General features: G+C 42.1%; 1 protein-coding gene across 3 annotated transcripts in view; it reads right to left on the bottom strand.

The window, feature by feature from the left end:
* Positions 1-19,733, bottom strand: part of B3GLCT (beta 3-glucosyltransferase) — a 118,963-nt gene that overhangs the window by 58,758 nt on the left and 40,472 nt on the right. For all 3 annotated transcript variants that reach the window (XM_042994843.1, XM_042994782.1, XM_042994727.1), the window contains exons 5-7: positions 11,722-11,798; positions 11,159-11,270; positions 4,965-5,101 (exon numbers count right to left, since the gene is read on the bottom strand). In XM_042994843.1, the coding sequence (XP_042850777.1) occupies positions 4,965-5,101; positions 11,159-11,270; positions 11,722-11,798 (326 nt within the window). The remainder of the gene's footprint in view (positions 1-4,964; positions 5,102-11,158; positions 11,271-11,721; positions 11,799-19,733) is intronic.

Genomic DNA, 19,733 nt, shown 5'->3' with positions numbered 1-19,733 from the left:
CTGGAAAATAGGACATTTGATATTCAGCTTGCCTATTTTTAGAAGGCATTAAGTCATGTCCCAATAATACAGCTCTAAAGACACAACCACCTAGACTTGAAATTTGCAACAGACAGAGGGCCTCTTCAACTTCAAGTTCCTAGCTGACTTTTACAGTCCCATTCGTGAGCTAGTCAAAAGAGCAAACTATTGAAGGAAATCTAGGTAAGTTTTAGTGGTGGAAAAACAACAGAAGAAAACAGTAACAGTGTTCTGTAAAAACACCTATTTGAAAAGATCGTCTTATTGTAAATGTCTCCAAAACCGCAAGTACTTTTTTATCGATGCTATTGTTAGAAGATCACACAGACGGATTACCAGGAAATGTTAGGCAGTGTTAATCCAAAACTCACTAACGTGGGATTACTAGGGCAAATGTTTTTGGTGGGAAATAGTCTATAAAAGTGTGTGTCGTAAAATGTTTTTAAGTAACCAGTTTTTCTGATGACTGGAGCAGCAGAAATACTTAAGCAACGGTTAATAGTTGCCCTACCTACCGAGTGGGCCATAAAGTCAAGAAAAGGAGACAAAAGGTGGGGGGGGGGGCGACTTCAGTTAAGCGTGTGACTTCAGCTCAGACCATGATCTCATGGTTTGTGGGTTTGAGCCCTGTGTCAGGGTCTGTGCTGACAGCTCAGAGCCTAGAGCCTACTTCAGATTGTGCGTCTCCTTCTCCCTCTGCCTCTCCCCTGCTCTCTCTTTCTCTCTCAAAAATAAATAAACCTTAAAAATTAAAATTTAAAAAAAGGAGACTCCTGTAGCGGGCACTGTTGATTGCCTACACAATATAGGAGCTTCCTCTTCCTTCTTCCTAAGAGACTTCTCATTTTGATTAAATTATTGAGCCCTATAAATGGGCTCCAGGGTCAGAATTCGTTTGATCCCAACCGAAGCACTGAAATTCCCTGCGACCATTAATGGTCCAGGAGTTGGTACATGCCTAAAGTTGACCCCACCAACTGCGAGCAGACAAGATCCAACTAGAGACTGAAGATAAGCACTTACATTCCATGGTTAGAGCGCTTCTTCACTGCTGAACATAAGATGTATATACAGAAAGCCCTTTTTGCCTTGAAAATCAACAAAGGGAACCAGATTTAGGATGAACTGATGATGTATGTGGTTTTAGGATGCTGTGTACTAAGCATGAGAGAGACAGAACCAGCGTCCTCAATAACAGGGCAGAACCCCTACATCGGCCAACATAGACCTCACCTTCCAGTTACAGTAACGATATCTTCTTAATCCAGCATGCTAACTAATACGGTTTCTAATAACAGGGAGAAGCAGCACATTAGCTTTGGAACTGGGAGAAAACAACTGGGAAGATCCAATTTTGCAGCCAGTGGGGCTCGTTGATACTTTATGCCTCTTTTAGTTCTAAGAATAATACCGGGTTCTTAAAGAATGTATAGAATCTCCTATGAGAAAACCATTTCTAAATAGATCTTGGCCACAAGACAGTTGCTATGCTAGATGGGTTACATTATATTTTGTTTGATTACTTGCCTGCATCCCAAGAGAAAGGAAGTATGGTAGAAGACACCACTATGGCAGAGCCCACGTTTTTGTTTTCTTTTTGTTGGCAGGGGAAAGGGAGGGGAGGCACACCAAAGACCATGGATGTTAATTAACCACAAACACTGTGCAGCTTGTTGGCAATCGTTTAGCGTTGTAAAAGCAGACGACACGGAATGCAGAAGGCTGACTGGTGCCTTACTCCTCTATCATGCCAGAGTTACGGGGGAAGGGCTGGACATTTCCTGAACTTGAACAAAAGACCAGCCTTTTGGCCCCAATTCCCTTAGCCGCAGTTCCTTACATACCCCACTGCAGTGGGGCCCTCGGTACTCAGAGTAAGCTGCCACTTGCCCATAGATGTTTTCAGCGACTTCGTCAAGAGGACGAGAGAAGCACGTGCCCGTGGGACCACCTCCACAGAACACCAGGTCATCCATAACATAGTCTCCCCTTAATAAGACCAGTATCTTGGCTAGTGCAGAAACTGGAGCACCGGTTCGCAAAGGCCCTGGCAGTGAGTCAGTGGTGAGCATGAGGTACTTATGAGCGTAAGCCAGAGCCAACAGAACCTGCCAGGGCTTTGGCTGCCTCTACATCTTATAAGCAGTGAAGCCGGACGGCAGAATTCACAGACCCAAGAGGTTTTGAAGAACAGGTTATGCTTTATTGCCTGCAGGGCAAGCAAGGAGTTGGGCTAAACGGTCCTTTAAGAGGATTCTAGGAGTCAAATATGGTGCACAACAGAGACTACTTTCTTTTTTTTTTTTTTTTTTTTTTTTTAATATATGAAATTTACTGTCAAATTGGTTTCCATACAACACCCAGTGCTCATCCCAAAAAGAGACTACTTTCACTCACGTGGTTTAAAAGTAAGTCAAAAGGAAAGCAATACTTGGGGCGCCTGGGTGGCTCAGTCGGCTAAGCGTCCGACTTCGGCTCGGCTCATGATCTCACAGGTTGCGGGTTCAGGCCCCGCGTCGGGCTCTGTGCTGACAGCTCAGAGCCTGGAGCCTGCTTCAGATTCTGTGTCTGCCCCTTCCACGCTCATGCTCTCTCTCTCTCTCTCTCAATAATAAATAAACGTTAAAAGAAATTTAAAAATTTAAGAAAAAATAAAAAGGGAAAGCAGTACTTAACAGTTATTGATTACATCTAACTCAGGAAAAGGTGAAGTGCATTCCGCATCAAGGCACCACCAAGGTCCTGGCTAGATGGGGGAGGGAAAGAAAGTGAAACGATAAACTACCGGATTTGTTTCCCAGATGAGTGGCTTCCTGGATCGGAAGGGAGATATGAGGAGAGGGTTATACGGGCTTCAGAGAGATGGTTACAGCCCGGGCTTGCTGCCCAGGGTCACAGGTCTCTGGGTTTCTCTCCAGCCCTGGGAGAAGAGTGTGGTGTCTGCGCTCGGAACAGTGCACCGCACAGGACAGGGTCAGCTGTACTTGTCCCTCTCTCGGGGGACTTGGTCCTCCGGGAAACAGAAGACGACAGACTGACGAAGAGCTTCTGAGTCACAAGTCGGAGAAACCACAGCCACCAGAACTTCTGCAGAGAAGGCAGCCCCCGTAGTTCCAGGCTCTGAAGCCACAGGGTGAGGACAGACCCAGGGGAAGGCGACCGCCGGGGCGAAGAGTCCCGAAGGCCCAAGGAACGGCCGAGGGGCTGCGGTGTGCCACTCGTGGCTCAGGGAGCTGAACTGGGCCCAAACACAGGGCTGCAGGACATGCTGGGAGAAGAGTGTCCTGGGGGCTCCCACTCTTCGAGCGGCAGCAAACCCAAGCTGAATGAATTTGAGGATAAAGATGACCCTGGGCCGCTGAAACGCAATATTTTCCCCTCACCCCTGCAGAGAGCGCAGAGCAGAGCCAGACCAACCAGTGCAGGGTGAGAAGGAAATGACAACTCTCTCTTCTCGTTGCCCCTCCCCTCCTGCCCAGGCCCTCCAAGAATGGGGCCGGGAAAACGTTATGAGCCCTCCTAGGCATGCCTGGCACAGGCTGGGGGCAGGGCGTCCTCGCCCGGGAGTCTCAGGACGGGTCTATGGGTCACACGTTTTAGTCGGAGATAACAGAATCCACTCTGGCCAGTTTGGGCACAAAGTGCACTTATTAATGCATATAGTTGGCTGAATTACTGGACAGTCTGAATAGAGAGGCTCTAGGCTGAGATCCCCAGGACAGCCTCCAGATTTATACTCCAGAAATGGGTCGTCAAGGAGCTGGGGCCTCTGCCACCGTCAGGAAGTACCGTCTCGGCTGCCAGCCCCCAAAGGACTCCTCCTCTGTCATGACCTCTCAAGCCAAATGGACCACCAGGCACCGTCTCCTTCCCCATATGACTGAGTGCATCTGCCTAATGGAGGCCATCTCACTTGGCTGCTCTCTAGCAGCAAGAAAGGCTACACAACATGGAAGTTTCGTTGTTACTGTCCCTTTGCGGATTCTACATTGGGAAGGAGGGTCTTACGTCGTTAAAAAAAAAAAAAAAAAAAAAAAAAAAAAAAAAAAAAAAAAAAAAAAAACACTTTCCAATGTCAAGGGAGGAGTCACCAAGCGTTGGCCAGCCACAAATGAGAAGGTAGGACTACCGTGCCTACCCAGCCCACATCCACCATGGGCTCAAAAGGTTTCTGAGACTCTGAACCCTAGAAACAACACGCCCAACATAAGAAATAACAGAAACCCTCCATCTTTGAAGATACAAAGGCCACAACCGCTTTACCAACTTTCTCTTCCCTAAAGAACAAAAAACACATAATAATTAATCTGAAGCATTCAAATTAAAAGCCTGTCAACAGTCATGGTTCTCCTGAATTACAACTTAATTATCTTTCCTTTTCACCTTGAAAAAAAGCATTATTGTGATTATACACACAAATATCTGGGCCCGAATAGCTATGGAGCCTCTGATTAAGTGTCCCTCTTGCCTGGCCCATGTTTAAACGTGTGTACCCACGCACATAATCTGTCATCAGCTCCCACCCCGGGCAATGTTACTGATTCATCTTCTTCCTGACAATCAAAATCACATCTGTAGCTAACCAGGTCCATTAATAATAGTAATAACCCCTCTGGGTGTAGAGTTCTCAGAGTACTTATGTGCCCTCCCTTGGTCCCACAATTTATTATTCACCTTATTTTGCAGGTGAGGAAGAGGAAATAAGGAAGGGGTGAGTCATCAGTCTGAGGGCACTAGTAAGTGACAGAGCAGAAGCAAGAACCTCAAGGTTCCTCAGGCTCCTGTTCCAGGTCCTCCCGCCCCACCACACACTGTCTCGGGCTGCAAAACTCACTTGGGATCCATCAGTTACAGGACTCAGTGAAACAGAAGTTGAATCGCACATACACACACACACACACACACACACACACACACACACACAAAGTCTAGTAAATCCTTACTTGTTTACAAGTGGAATACTAAGAGCCCAGCCAGCAGCGAAGTCTGGATATTTAAAAACGGTAGGATTTTCAGAAAAGGCATAATGGTGAATTATTGTAGATTCTTCATCATGTAATGCTTTTCCTAAAAACCATTCCTGTCAAATAAAGATATAAAATGTCATTTTCTTAAAAAGCCATTTCGTATAGGACCAAAAACAAAGTCACGTCATTAATTTTAGCTAATTAAATCCTCTGGGCGATAGAGAATTAGCACAGATTATTACTTTCTAAAGCATTTTAACAAAAATGCAATACTCTATGATAAGCAAGATGGCATAATCTTTACAAAGAGAGTAGCTTAGTATATTAACAGGATCAACGAAATGGCATCTTTATGCCATAAACATGTAGAAGTGGTATTTTATAGAAAATTCCACATCAAAATACTATTAAGGCAAAGAAAACAGTGTTCTTTTATGCTATACTGAGGTCTGCAAAGGAGAATCTGAAAAATTCCTTCCAGAATCAGTGCCTATTTTATTCGTTTATTCATTCAATTAACATTTAACATTTATTCCACATCACGTGAGAACGCAGCTTATGCAATAGTGGGGACACAGAAAATAAGTAAATAAAGCAGGTTCATTTGGTGACTGCGATGTGCTATGATGAAAACACAGTACCCAGGGACTTCCCTGCAAAGAAAGGGAAACCTCTCATGAGCTAACATCTGAACTGACAGTAAATAATACCAAAGGGCCAGCTATGCACAAATCCAGGGAAAGGCCATCAAGGCAGTTAATACACAGTCCCAAGGTGAGAAAAGCTTGATACCTTAGATAAAAAAGGAAGTCCAATGTGGCTGGAATACAGTGGGTATGGGGAAACATGGTATGAAAGACAGTCAGGGGACAGCCGAGGGTGCATTTTAGACGCCCATGGAAAGCAACACAGACTTTACTCAAAGTGCGGTAGAAGACTTACACTTCTGGCCACAACAGAATAGCCTGGATCAGACCTGCTCTCCCACTGAGAGCAAGTATTAAAGCTGGAGAAAACAAACCAAATAATCACGGGCATCGGAAAACAAAGACAGAGAGTAGATGAAGAAAAATATCTGAGAGAGAAGGGAAGCCCATCCATGGGAACCCCATAGTCACTCCCCCCAAGGTATTTGCTGGTTCCCATAGCAGCCAATGGCACACAACAGAAGGCAGCAGCTGGGACCGTGCAGCCTGCTGGACTGAGACAGCGGTTGGGGCTGGAGGCTGCCAACAAGGTAGAGATTTAAGTGGATCCAGAGAAAGGAGTCCCAAATTCTGCATATGATTTCCCTTCAACTCCTAGGCTAAGAAAAAAAAGAAAAACAACAACAACAAAAAAAAACAAATAAACAAACAAAAACCAAGAGAAGAACCAAGTGGAAAGCAGCAGTGGAGGGCCTAACTGCTGACCAAAAGCTCAGGTGAAGGATCTGCTGGAAGAAAGGGATCTAGGAGTAAGGGCAGTCTGTAGATAGACCTACCTAAACACGGTCTACAACCCGGAAAAATATTGCTCGTATAGAAAGGAATATCATCCACAGCCTCTTCAATTTTTCACATACGGTATCTAGCATTTAGGGAAAAACTGCCACATGTGCCAAAAAAACAGCACCAGAACAAAAACAGAGAGAAATGAGATGCACAGATAAATCAAATTCTTCAGTTATCAAAAAATAAGTAGTATTCACATATTTAAGGAAATAGATGAAAAGATAAAGAATTTTACCAAAGAGCTAGAATAAGAAACAAAAGTCAAATGGAAATTCTAAAACTGAACACTGCAACTGAAATTAGGAATTCAGAGGATATTAGACATAAGAGAAGGTAGGATTAGTGACCTGGAAAATAAGTCAGTAAAAAAAATCCAGATTGGTGTATAAAAAAGAAAAAGAAAGGAGGACAATACAGAAAAGAGCATAAAAGCAATATGGGACAGAGTAAGAAGGTCTAAAACCCATGAAAAATTGGAAGACCAGAATAGGGGGGGTAATAGAATGAAACTGAGTCAACATTTGAAGGAATACAGCCTTAGAATCTTCTAAAACTAACAAGAGTCATCAAGCCGTAGATTCAAGAAGCCCCCTAAACACCAATAAAGATAAGTACAGAGGAGGCCACAGAAGCAGGTGGTCAAAAAAACCAAAGATACAGAAAATCTTAAAAGTAGCTTGAGGGGAAAAGGGTGGACACATTTCTTTTAAAGGAACTAAAACAAGGCATATGGTTGAATTTGTAAGAGAAACAACAGAATGTGAAAGACAATAGAACGTCTTTACAGTGAGAGAGGAAAATCACTGCCACCCTAAAATGCTGTATCAAGTGAAACCATCTCAGCTGGAGTTGGAGGCTTTTGAACAGGTGCGTGGTATGATCTGAATGAGAGGCGAGATTATCAGGATTATTAGGCTAGATTATTGAGATGCTAGCTTATTAGGATGGCAAGAGTAGAAACCAAGAGGCCAGTGAGGAGACCCTAATAATTGTCGAGGCAAGAGAGGATGATAGCCTGGACCAGAGAAGTAGTATTAAATATGGAGAGAGGAGGAAAGAAAATGTATTCTGGAGGCAGACTCAATGGAATATGCCAACACGGGGTTGAGGGAAACAGAGGAATCAATCACGAGTCCTAGGTTTTTTTTTTTTTTACAGGAGCCACCTGGATGGACCATGATGCCATTTCTGAGGTGAGGGAGACTGAAGGCGGGAGAGGTTTAAAAGGGGCATTAAGAGTTCAGTTTTGCACATGTTGGATTTGAGATTCCGATGAGACAAGCGGAGGTATGAAGCAGGCAGTCTGACACAGGAGCAGGCCACGCATGGCTCACTCCCTTGGTTCCTTCATATGCTGTTCAAAAGTGACCTGATCAGCAAGGTATTCCCTGAACATCCCATACAGAATAGGTCAGCCCAACCCCATTCTATCCCGTATCGCTCTCATTCTGCTTTCTTCTTCTCCGCAGTTCTTATTACCACCTGACACGCTGTCTGCACTTTCGCTCCTTGCCCATCTCCCCTGCCACAAGATTATTCCCCTCCTTGTGGACACGGAAGCTGTCCATTTTGCTCACTGCTGTATCCCCACCAGCATACCTAATGCGTAATAAGTGCTCACCAGTTTTTGTTAAATGAATGGAGCAAGCCCAAGAAAGCTTCAAAAGGCAACTACCCTATTAAAGAAGCGAAAATAATTAAACCAAACACCCTAAGTCCTAAATGCTTTGCATATTTTCTCTATATCAACCATCACCACCTCACTCTCGGCTCCTTATCAGAAAAACAAGAGCAGGAGGGACACGGTATTGTTTCTTCTGCTTATGGGTGTGTCCCCAGTACCTCCCAGGCTCTTGGTTTCAGTCAATTCAGCAACAGGTCCTAACTGAACACATGTAAGCCATCAACAAAACTGTGTGTGAAGGTTACAGAACTACATCATGAGCTTCTTCCCGATGCTTTATGGAGATTTTAAGTCATCACTGGGCAAGAGGGATAATTATAAGGCAAATGGCTTTAGCTTAAGATAGAAAATTCGTGATCCTTTTTAAAAAATCAATACTATAGCACTTTATCAAACTGCTAAATGTTACCCAACGTGAAAATCATCACATTTAACCTACCCTGTTGATATAGCTTGTTTAAAGAAAATAAAACACTCCAGGAGATTTTCAGCACCTTTCTCACGAACCCTTCACTGTTATAATCTCCTGTTGCAAATACAATTTTATGCAGAACATGTTTCTATGTTTTAACTCCTAATGGCAGTGTCCAGCTATTATCTAGTATATAAGGTTGTTTTCCAATATTTGGAAAGGGAGGAGATACTGTAAACTAATTTAAGGGAGAAATTAATATGGAATCTGTTGGAAAGGGCACTTCCCCTATCCTTCTTAATGATTTTCTTAATAGCTTCATAATAAAGACAATTATAATCAAGATAAACTGTAAAAGAATAACTCAGAGAATGTTCTATAAGTATCAGAGAATTACTCTTTACCAGCACCCTGGTTTCACCTCTATTAAAAAAAAAGTCAAGACATTTCAGCAAATGCATGCTCACATTAAAAGCATACGGCAAGGAAAAAAAGAAAAGAATCCAGCAAGACACAGAAATTTATAGAAATCACCTGGAAAGGCAATTTAACAAAGATTAATTACTTTAATAAAGATCAAAATTTCTCATTTAAAATATTGTATAACAGCATAAATTTGCATAAGAATGACAAAGATATGGAAGGGGAAAAGACATCAGAATCCAAAAAAAAAAAAAAAAAGGCTGATGCTCTAACACACGACATAATTATTATTTTAATAGAGTTTATTTGTGTCACTAGCAAAGCCAGGTTGGCTTTATAGCTTTGTTTCTAAAATTTCAAATGGTAGGGGGAAAAAGCACACTGGTTTGAGCTAACTTAAACATTATGTAATCTTTATTTCCTAATGCTAGTTTCAAAAGAAATAAAGCATCCTAGATTTCTTTTTTAAAGGCTGAGTTCAGAAGAGAGGAGGAAAGCATCTCATTTTACCTCTGTTCTGTACTTGCTTTTCATGAACTTGCTTTGAACTTTTAAATTTATCCTTCCAATTTTCATTAAAAAGCACAGTGAGTCACCATCTTCTGCACAGAATTAGAGCTATGGATAATGGAAAAATAATCTCCAGGTGAAATGAACACTAGGAGGAGATTAAAACTCCTATATCCTAAAAAACATTTGGGAGTTTTTCTCGAGTCAGAAGGAAACACAGCAGCCTAACAAATGTTTTACACGCAACATGGCCAAAGTACATGGATGCTGGTTAGCATCATCTGAAAAGACGGGATGAGACGCATTCGTAATTCTCTTCTCCTTCGAAGGATTTTTCTTTTTAACCCGACAACCTGCTCATTCAATTATGTCTGTATCTTCCCAGAAAGCAAAAGCACAAAAAGGAACCATAATGGACCCTTGCGGCTTTTAAAGAACATCGAAACCAGTGGTTCTGTTAAGGTAACAAACTTTCCGGTGTTTGAGAATGGTCACTGGTGCCCAACATCACTCGTCTACATCAACAAACCAAGCAGACACCCAAGAAGCCACTTTTCCTTCCCCACACTCTCAGTAAGCCTGATTTAGTTCGGGAGTGGGCACCAGAAGAGGGGTGGGGCAGGCATCCAGTGGTACCCCAAGGGCCCACTTCTGTTTATTCCAAGTTTAAAGATTCCACGTGGTGATCAGGGTATAACCCGGGCTTCTCCAAGAGAACTGCAGACCTGAGGACTCTCGCCATGTCTCCAGGACATCCTCCTGGGACGCAACATGGGCCATCAGGAAGGCGGCCATCACGGGGTTATTCAGCCATTCACAAATACTCACTGACCACCCATTACGTGTCAAATGCTCTGCTCAGTGCTAGCGACTTAGAAATAAACAAGATCCACTTGCTACGTCGTATCTGCCCAGAATAAAACAAAACCTGACAATATGAAAGATACGGATATGGAAAGCCGCACTGAACTACTAACACAAGATGCCCCCGTTACCTCCAGACCTTCGCAACTTTTGTTCCCTCTGCTTAAAACACTCTCTTTCTCTCCTGTTAACTCTTACTCGTCCTACAGGACTCAGATTAAAGTTCACCTCCTGTCGTGACCCTTCCAGATTAGGCTGGATGCCCTGCTATATGCTTCTAACAGCACCCTAGGCTTCCCTGACTATAAGCCATCTCCCTTTTCATTGCTTCTTTAATGGCTTTTCTCCCTGTCATTCTGTACCAGCCATGTCATCAGGATGTACATCTGTCCTAGCCCCTGCTGTCATGGTGCTCGACACACAGTTGGCAACCAAGAAATACTCCCATCTAAAATAATACGTGGTCATCGTTGGCAAAGAGAAATAAGCAATTTAAACTTATTTCTTAACTCTGGGTTATAGCTTTTTAACTCTCTGAAATTGCTAACACCTATAAATAGATTGGTTTCATTTAAAAAGGGTTCCTTATAAGTTCTATCCCTCTGAAAGCGACAGAAACCTCAAAGAGAAATGATTCAACACTGCTTCGAGACAGTCAACTGTTATTTCATTCTTTCTCATTTTAAACTAAGTGGTTTTATTAGATTGGCAAACCTCTTAAAATTAAATCTTCTCTTAAGCATTTCTTCCAATAGATAAATACTGGTATTGAAATTGTATTCACCTTGGATGGGTCATATCTTCTGAGTGTTTCTAAGAGTTCTGGAATTTGTATTCTTGTCTCTTCTTCACAGAAGAAAATCCATGATGAATTTCTGCTATACGTTACAGAAAAGCTGACAAAGAGAAATAGGTTATGGTAATCACTTCTATAAAATGAGTTTATAATAAAGTTTAAAACTGACAAGCAGGATGAAAGACACAAAATGGCAAGAAATCTAGATTTTTCCCCTATATTTTCCTTCAATGTATAGTTTCAAAAGCCAGATACTAATAGTTTATCAAACAGCTAGAATTCTTAAATTCTCTCTGTAACACCACCAGTCCAGAAGGGAGACAATTTTCAAATGTAACTATCAAATATATCAACATTTTATCTTTTAAGAAAGCAATATATTTAAAAATAGAAGCCATTCACGGTTAAAAGAATCAAGAAATCTGGGTAACGTAGTAGTCATAAAAAAACAGAGTTCAAATTCTCTTGACTCTGAGGAAAAACACACTCAATAAGAGGAGTGAACGTTCAGGTGGAAACGTCAAACTTCACACATTTCAAATTAAACATACTGTGGTAACAACGGAAGTATGGTCCATGCACCCTCCTGCTTAGACATCTGATGAAGAAGGAGGACTCTTGGGAGTTCCTGAAGAAACATTATCAAAGAGAAGAAATAAATAAAAGTACGATATGATCACTCTGATTAAAAAAAGAAAACACTCAATTTCTACATGCAGGTTATTTTTAGAGACCTGACATTTTACTCTCCTAACTACTTTCTTTTTTCTTCTCTTCAGGAGCTACTAGAAACGAAGGATGTTGGCTGGATCCACACAATCTCTGTCATCCAGGCATAAAACGGTGCAGAGGGCCTCGAAGAAGGGTCTCCACTGGTACCGGAGCTGACCTGAAATTTGCAGACTCGCAAAGGCGACCGGGAGGGAAGAGCCCAGAAGCAACCAGGCATAACGCAGAGGCACAGAAACAGATTTCACCGTGTAGACATCACAGGTAGCAGATGGAAAATAAAACCCTTCAGCTGAACAAAAGAGTATATATAATATCCCGTTTATCTCATGGAAAAAAAAAAAAATTTAAGTGCCCTAAAAAAAGCTAAAACACCATGGTAAGGAAGAGTTTGGGGTGTAAATCCTAGAAATATAATCCTTAAGTACTCAATGATAGTAACGATAGAATTTTAAAACTTACAAACATAGGAGGAACTAAGATTCAGAAATAAGACACAACTATGGTTAAATATGCATAAACACCAAGAGAGATTAATATGATTCAGGCTATGAATGTCAGCTTTGAAGTAAAGCACTATTCAATATATTTCACGTTATCACAAGCCCAAAGTCAGCTATATAATACGCTTGAACACCACCCTCCCAACAAACTTTAGTATATTCTGTGTTTTATTCTATTTCCTGGTAACTGTTGCAGACAAAAGACTTATGTAGAAAAGAATTATTAAGAATAAATGCCTAAATATTGGAACTATTACAACACTAATGTAGATTCCACACCAGCCTTTAAGTTCATATAAAGAATGGTTTTCAATATAAATACTTGGAATTATCAAATAAAACTTCACTTATTTTATGTAGTATTTATTTTAACTTTCATGTACAAATATGAAATGCAAGAACAGTAATGAAAGGTTAAGTCAGACTAACAATATGGCATGTCAGAGAGAAAAAAACACCCGAAAGGCTGAATTAGCAGTTAATTACTCAGTAAAATTCAGGGCTTTCCTGCTGTTGATTATGAATTATGCAGTAGTTTCCAGTGACTTTTAAGAAATGGCTATATATGTATTATATGTATTTATACCACATGTATATTCATGAGGGATTATATAAGAACAGAAATCATGTGTGAAGAGAACTAATATTATTAATAGTTGCATAAAACTTTCAAATAACTATGGCAGCATGTGAATACGAACCAGCCAGAAAAGAAACATAGCAAATACTTTAAAAGGCTTTATAAGAAAATAAGTAGCGAATGAGCTATTGTGTAACAACTGAAAGTGTAATAATAAAGACTTCGAAACAATGGAAACGTCTTTATGTTAAATGGAAAAACAGACATGATTCTAAATACGTAAAATAAATTCACATATGAACAGAGACTAGGAAGGAACCAGAAAAATGAAAACATTTGTGTCAAGATGACCAAAGTATTACATCGATGCTTTTAAAATCCTTTAATGGAGTTAAAACACAGTTTAGTTTTAAAAATTTCTTGAGGAAAAATGAATACACCTCCAAATTCTTCCATACAAGTCCTATCCTTCCCGGTTATGGGAAATAATATAGGTGATGTCACCGGGTATCACAAAAAGGCTGTAAAAGGGCACCTTCCCAGCAAGGATGCAAAGACAGACTTATGAATAACCTCTGTCACAACAATAAAAGTGAAAAGGCAAAGTCTTAGCACAAAGGAGCTAAATTCTACTCTAAAATGAACTCTATGGATTACTAGTGGATTACACTAGCGAATTATAATCATCCCTGTCTCCATTCTTTTTTGTTTACTGAATCATATGCCTGGGTTTCAGATCTGTTTCAGTCAGTGAACACAAAAACGGCAATCCAGCTTTCTGTACCCATCCCACCTCCAAATAGAAACATTCCAAAACCTAGGGGGCTATGTCGATACCTGTCTCCAAAGGTGTGTGAATGCCCTTGTCTCAAAAATATGTCTACCATGACATTCAGAAACCTGGTCTCAGCCACATGCAGAAGGATGAAACTAGACCACTTTCTCACACCACGCACAAAAATAAACTCAAAATGGATGAAGGACCTGAATGTGAGACAGGAAACCATCAAAACTCTAGAGGAGAAAGCAGGCAACAACCTCTTTGACCTCAGCCGCAGCAATCTCTTATTTGACACATCTCCAAAGGCAAGGGAATTAAAAGCAAAAACGAACTATTGGGACCTCATGAGGATAAAAAGCTTCTGCACTGCCAAGGAAACAATCAACAAAACTAAAAGACCACCAATGGAATGGGAAAAGATGTTTGCAGATGACATATCGGACAAAGGGCTAGTATCCAAAATCTATAAAGAACTCACCAAACTCCACACCAAAAAAACAAATAATCCAGTGAAGAAATGGGCAGAAGACGTGAATAGACACTTTTCCAAAGAAGACATCCAGATGGCCAACAGGCACATGAAAAGATGCTCAATGTCACTCCTCATCAGGGAAATACAAATCAAAACCACACAGATATCACCTCACGCCAGTCAGAGTGGCTAAAATGAACAAATCAGGAGACTATAGATGCTGGAGAGGATGTGGAGAAACGGGAACCCTCTTGCACTGTTGGTGGGAATGCAAACTCGTGCAGCTGCTCTGGAAAACACTGTGGAGGCTCCTCAAAAAATTAAAAATAGATCTACCCTATGACCCAGCAATAGCATTGCTAGGAATTGACCCAAGGGATCCAGGAGTGCTGATGCATAGGGGCACTTGTACCCCAATGTTTATAGCAGCAACTTTCAACAATAGCCAAATTATGGAAAGAGCCTAAATGTCCATCAACTGACGAATGGATAAAGAAAGTGTGGTTTATATACACAATGGAATACTACTTGGCAATGAGAAAGAATGAAATCTGGCCATTTGCAGCAACGTGGATGGAACTGGAGGGTATTATGCTAAGTGAAATAAGTCATACAGAGAAAGGCAGATACCATATATTTTCACTCATAGGTGGATCTTGAGAAACTTAACAGAAGACCATGGGGGAGGGGAAGGGGGGAAAAAAAGTTACAGAGAGGGAGGGACGCAAACCATAAGAGACTCTTGGATACTGAGAACAAACTGAGGGTTGATGGGGGGTGGGGAAGGGGAGAGAAGGTGATGGGCATTGAGGAGGGCACTTGTTGGGATGAGCACGGGGCGTTGTATGGAAACCAATTTGTCAATAAATTATATTAAAAAAAAAAAAAAAGAAACCTGGTCTTACCTCTTGATTAACCCAAGACCATTTCAATTATAAACAAATCTTCATCCACTAACCCCCAAAAAGGCCCAAGAGCTTTTATTCTTGTTTTTTATACACACATATGTGTATATGTGTGTATCTATATACAACGTACATGCACGTGTGTGTGTGTATATATATATATATATACACATATATACATATATATATACATATATATATACATATACATATATCCTGTGTGTGAATACGGATGCACACATCTTAGAAGTGTGTTAGCACTTCTAAGAAAAAATAATTTTTTTAAGAAAAAATAATTTAAAAGGTCACAATAAAATTTTCCACCAAATGATCTTCTCTCAGTTTTGACTACTCGGAATTGTAATAATTTATGCTCTATTTGTCTGTTACAAATAACACCACCACCAGATTTAGACCTCCTTACAGGTGCCATATCACCAGCTTACAGCACTTTCATACGCAATGCAAGTTTTTTAATATGTAACTGGGTGGATGACTACGAGAGTTTTCAAGTGAAATATCAAGGGGAAAGAAAATAAGAAAATGCTGCATCAGCAGAGCCATTTGGAATAAAAGCTACAGTAAAGGCACCCACGCGTGCAGCACTGCCTGCCGTCAACCTAAAGGATGCCTGTTCACCAAACAATGCTACTATTTCAAACCTAAAAGGTAAGGCAAAATTGTGTCAATAATGAGACAATGAGGGGTGCCTGGCTGGCTCAGTCAGTGGAGCGTGCGACTCTTGATCTCAGGGCTGTAGGTTCAAGCCCCACGTTGGGTGTAGAGATTACTTCAAAATAACCTCTTTAATTAAAAAAAAAAAAAAAAAATGAGATAATGCCATAAGAGAGGCAGGCATAAACGGGCTACAAACAGGGCCTACTGTGGGCAAATGACAGAAAAGGGAAAGAAAATGAAAAAACTGACCCCAGTTCACCTAAACTGCTTATATCAACTCTACTCGTGTCATTGAACCCGTCTGCCATTGCTTCCAGCATCTACCGGTCCCCTAACCAGTGCTTTGAGGTCAGAAAGCCCACTGGACATGCCGTCAGTGCTTCCTTTGAACGCGTTTTGGATCAAGGCATATGTTCGCACTTAAAGCGCCTAACATTTAAGAAGAGCAAACAAACACCTTCAAAACCAACGCTCCCATTCGTTCCCTGGCTCTGACACAAACCCATTGCCTTCGTTTGGCAAAGGGGTTCGATTCCACGGCTGAACATCCTGACAGTGATCTGTGAATGGAGATGGCCCTTCATTCTTGATATGGAAGCAAAATCACGAAAATTTATGTCTAGAAACACGAATAGTATGAAAGAACCAACATTTAAACATGGACGAAAACAGCTCAATACTTTAACCATCATAAATAACTTCACTAGGCAAAGTTGGTCTTGAATCACTTTACTCTTCGAGCCTGTGTCTGGAAAGAATTCAACAAATTTAAGTTCATGCCACCAGCCTTCTCCCTTCTCTACGGACTGTTTCCCAATATTTGTAACTTGCCCCTACCTTAATTCAGAGTATAAACCTAGCAGAACAGGAGTTCATGGTCCAATTCGGTCTCAACATTCAGACCAAGTACTAAATCTGAAAGCAAAAGCCAAGGCTTTTGTTCAGTATCAGGCAATCGTTCTGAAAGACTGAATCCTGTTTTAAGACTGATTCCAGTTCAACTGCACTTCCAAATTCCAACTATTATATAGCCCTTAGGCACTGAACTGAGCTTTTAGACAAACACACGAATTATGATGAAAATTAACATCTGTTTATTGTTATGAGAAGGAGGTATATCTTATAGGATGCTGATAAAGGTGTATGATATGCTGGTTGGAACACATATCAGACAGGTTTACTAGTCTTTAAAAATCCGGTATTCATTTATGAACCAGTAGATTATATGTGATGCTGTAATAACGTGTCTTCCAGGAACCTGAGCCTATATTTAAAAAACGTATATATTTTTTTCCAGGTACCTGTCTTAATCGCTATCTTTTCCTCACAAGAGAAAAATATTACCTCGTTATTTATAAAATTTATTTTTATTAACTCTTTACTTTGAAATACATTACTAAATACATTTTTATAGCTCAAATAAATCTGTGTTAACTAATCATTCATTCACGAAAGGCAGTACAGCTGAGTATTTAAGGACCTGATTTCTAGAGCCAAGGTACTTGCATCAGGGTTCTTGCTCTGGCTCCTCTGAGACGTGCAACCTTGAGCAACTTGTTTGCCCTGTCTGTGACTCTGTTATCTCATCGTTCGTGTGGGGACAGCCACGGTCCTGGGTACCAAGGAAGTTAATACATGCCACACATTTGGCACGTGCTGTGCACGTGATGGTTAATATAAGCATTGATTTCACAATATTTGTTGCACAACTACTATGTACCAAGCACTGTTCTTTTTCTTTATTTGAGAGAGAGAGTGCGCTCAGGGAAAGTTGGCTGTGCTCACTGCTGCGCTGCCCAACTCTTGTCTCCATCTGGTACCCAGACCCCGGCCCCACGTATCGTATCGGAGATCTCACCAGTCCCTGCAACCCCACCTCGCTAAACATAAACTCACGCGTTAGCTCCCAGAGGGGCTCCCTTTTCCTTTTATTCCCTCTTTCCCGGACACCTGGTGAGACCCATGATTACCGGCCACCCTCAACGGGGGTCCCCCCCCCCCCGTTGCTGCAGGCAGGAGTCTAGCAAACTCTTCACTGTTTGTTCGAGGCTCAGTTCAAATGCCACAACAAAGCCTTCGCTGACATTTCCAGGCGGGGCCGGGGGCCTCCTTGCCGGTGTTCTGGGAGTGTGGTACCGTTGCTGCTTCACAGGGCCACATGCAGCGTCTCCCCTACTAGAATGAGCCTCCGGGAGGTGGGGGTTGGGGGGGGGCACAGGCCTGCCGTCTACACCAACTCACCCACAAGAGGCCACCCTGCTCGGCATCGCCCACCTCTAGCACCCCGTCCCCAAGCAGCACTTACCTTCTCTACACACTTGCAGGTGCTGGCCCTTAACTTGGTCCCCACCGTACAGCTCTAGCCACTGTGTACCAACGTCACTACCAAGTCAGCGAGCTCTAAAGCGACCGACTGTGGGCCCCTGGCTCCAGACTCAGTCCCGCGTGGCCACAACTGACTGGCCACACTCTATCACGGGCTGCCCTCCCCTGAGCTGGGGAGACCCAGCATCTGGCCTCTGATGTTCTTGCTGGGCCAAGCCCCCGGCTCCCACCGGATGCACACGGGACAGTGTTTTCCAAGACAGGGAAGGGGTTCAGATGCTACGCAGTCAAAAGGAGACAGATGCTCCCAACATGGCCTCCTCCACAGTGCGATGAATTCATGGCTGCTCAGGAACTGTCCCTGAGGCAATGTGAGTCTCACTGTCCTATTTTTTCCTGGGGCGTCTTGCCCAGGTCCTGGCTTTTCAATGAGGATTCAGTAAATGAACGGATGAATAAATTCTTACTCGACGGCAACGTCATAAAGTCTCCAGTTTAATAATTAATCTGATGTCTTACCACCTATCAGTTAGTACAAGAAATGAACCTTTAGTAGGTAATTAAGCATCCAACCGCTCTCTCCTCAAAAGAGAACTTTAGTGGTAGCCAGTGACACTCCCAAAGCTAGCCTTTCAATGAAGGACCTCATGCTGTCTCCTGGGCAATAAAAACATTTCTAAAAGCAGGAAACGCAAAACCGTTGTACTCAAACTTCCTCACACTGATCTATGAGAGGTTTTGCTCTGGCTTTCCTGCCTTATCTCACGGAAATGAGGTTTTTCTAAACTAATGAACCAAAGAGACTAACTCTCCTCAAGAAAATAGTGACCTACAGGGGCACCTGGGTGGCTCAGTCGGTTGAGCGTCCGACTTCGGCTCAGGTCATGATCTCACGGTTTGTGGGTTCGAGCCCCGCGTCAGGCTCTGTGCTGACAGGGCAGGGCCTGGAGCCTGCTTCAGATTCTGTCTGTCTGTCTGTCTGTCTCTCTCTGCCCCTCCTCCACTCATGCTCTGTCTCTCTCTCCTTCGGAAATAAACATTAAAAAAATTATTAAAAAAAGAAAAAAGAAAATAGTGACTTACAAAACTTTCCACGAACAAGGAAAAGATATCATGTATTCATTCAGGTTGAGATTCATCCAGGTTTTAAATAAAGTTTGTACGGTAAAAGAAGGCAATAAAATTAGAAGGGTCTGTTCTTTTCGAAAGCCATTTAGTTGGGGGTGGGGAGAGCAGAGAGGTTTCTAAGCAGCTGCTTCGGCTCCATTTGTCCCAAAGCAGAAAATATAACCCAGCATCTGCCAAATGTAACGTATACAGCTTCAACATTCCCCCACCCCACCCCCAGAAAAAACTCATAAGCGTGTCCCACCTCTGAACTTTCTTTTCTGTATCTGCGGGTTGCCTTAAAAACAGAAAAATAACGTACCTGTACTTCTGCCCATATTTGTCTCCGCGAGAACTCGGGACTCCCCTGTCTCCTGCACTCACCCCTACAGGGGCTGACTTCCCCACTCCCCACTCAGAGTGGTTCCCCAACCAAGCACGACCCTTGCCCTGTGCTATGTGTGGCTGAGCTCACACTTCACA

The sequence above is a fragment of the Panthera tigris genome, chromosome A1, assembly GCF_018350195.1.
Source record: "Panthera tigris isolate Pti1 chromosome A1, P.tigris_Pti1_mat1.1, whole genome shotgun sequence".
NCBI classification, from domain to species: domain Eukaryota; kingdom Metazoa; phylum Chordata; class Mammalia; order Carnivora; family Felidae; genus Panthera; species Panthera tigris.
The sequence above is the reverse complement of the archived record's forward strand: the minus strand, read 5'-3'. Positions and strand labels throughout refer to the sequence as shown.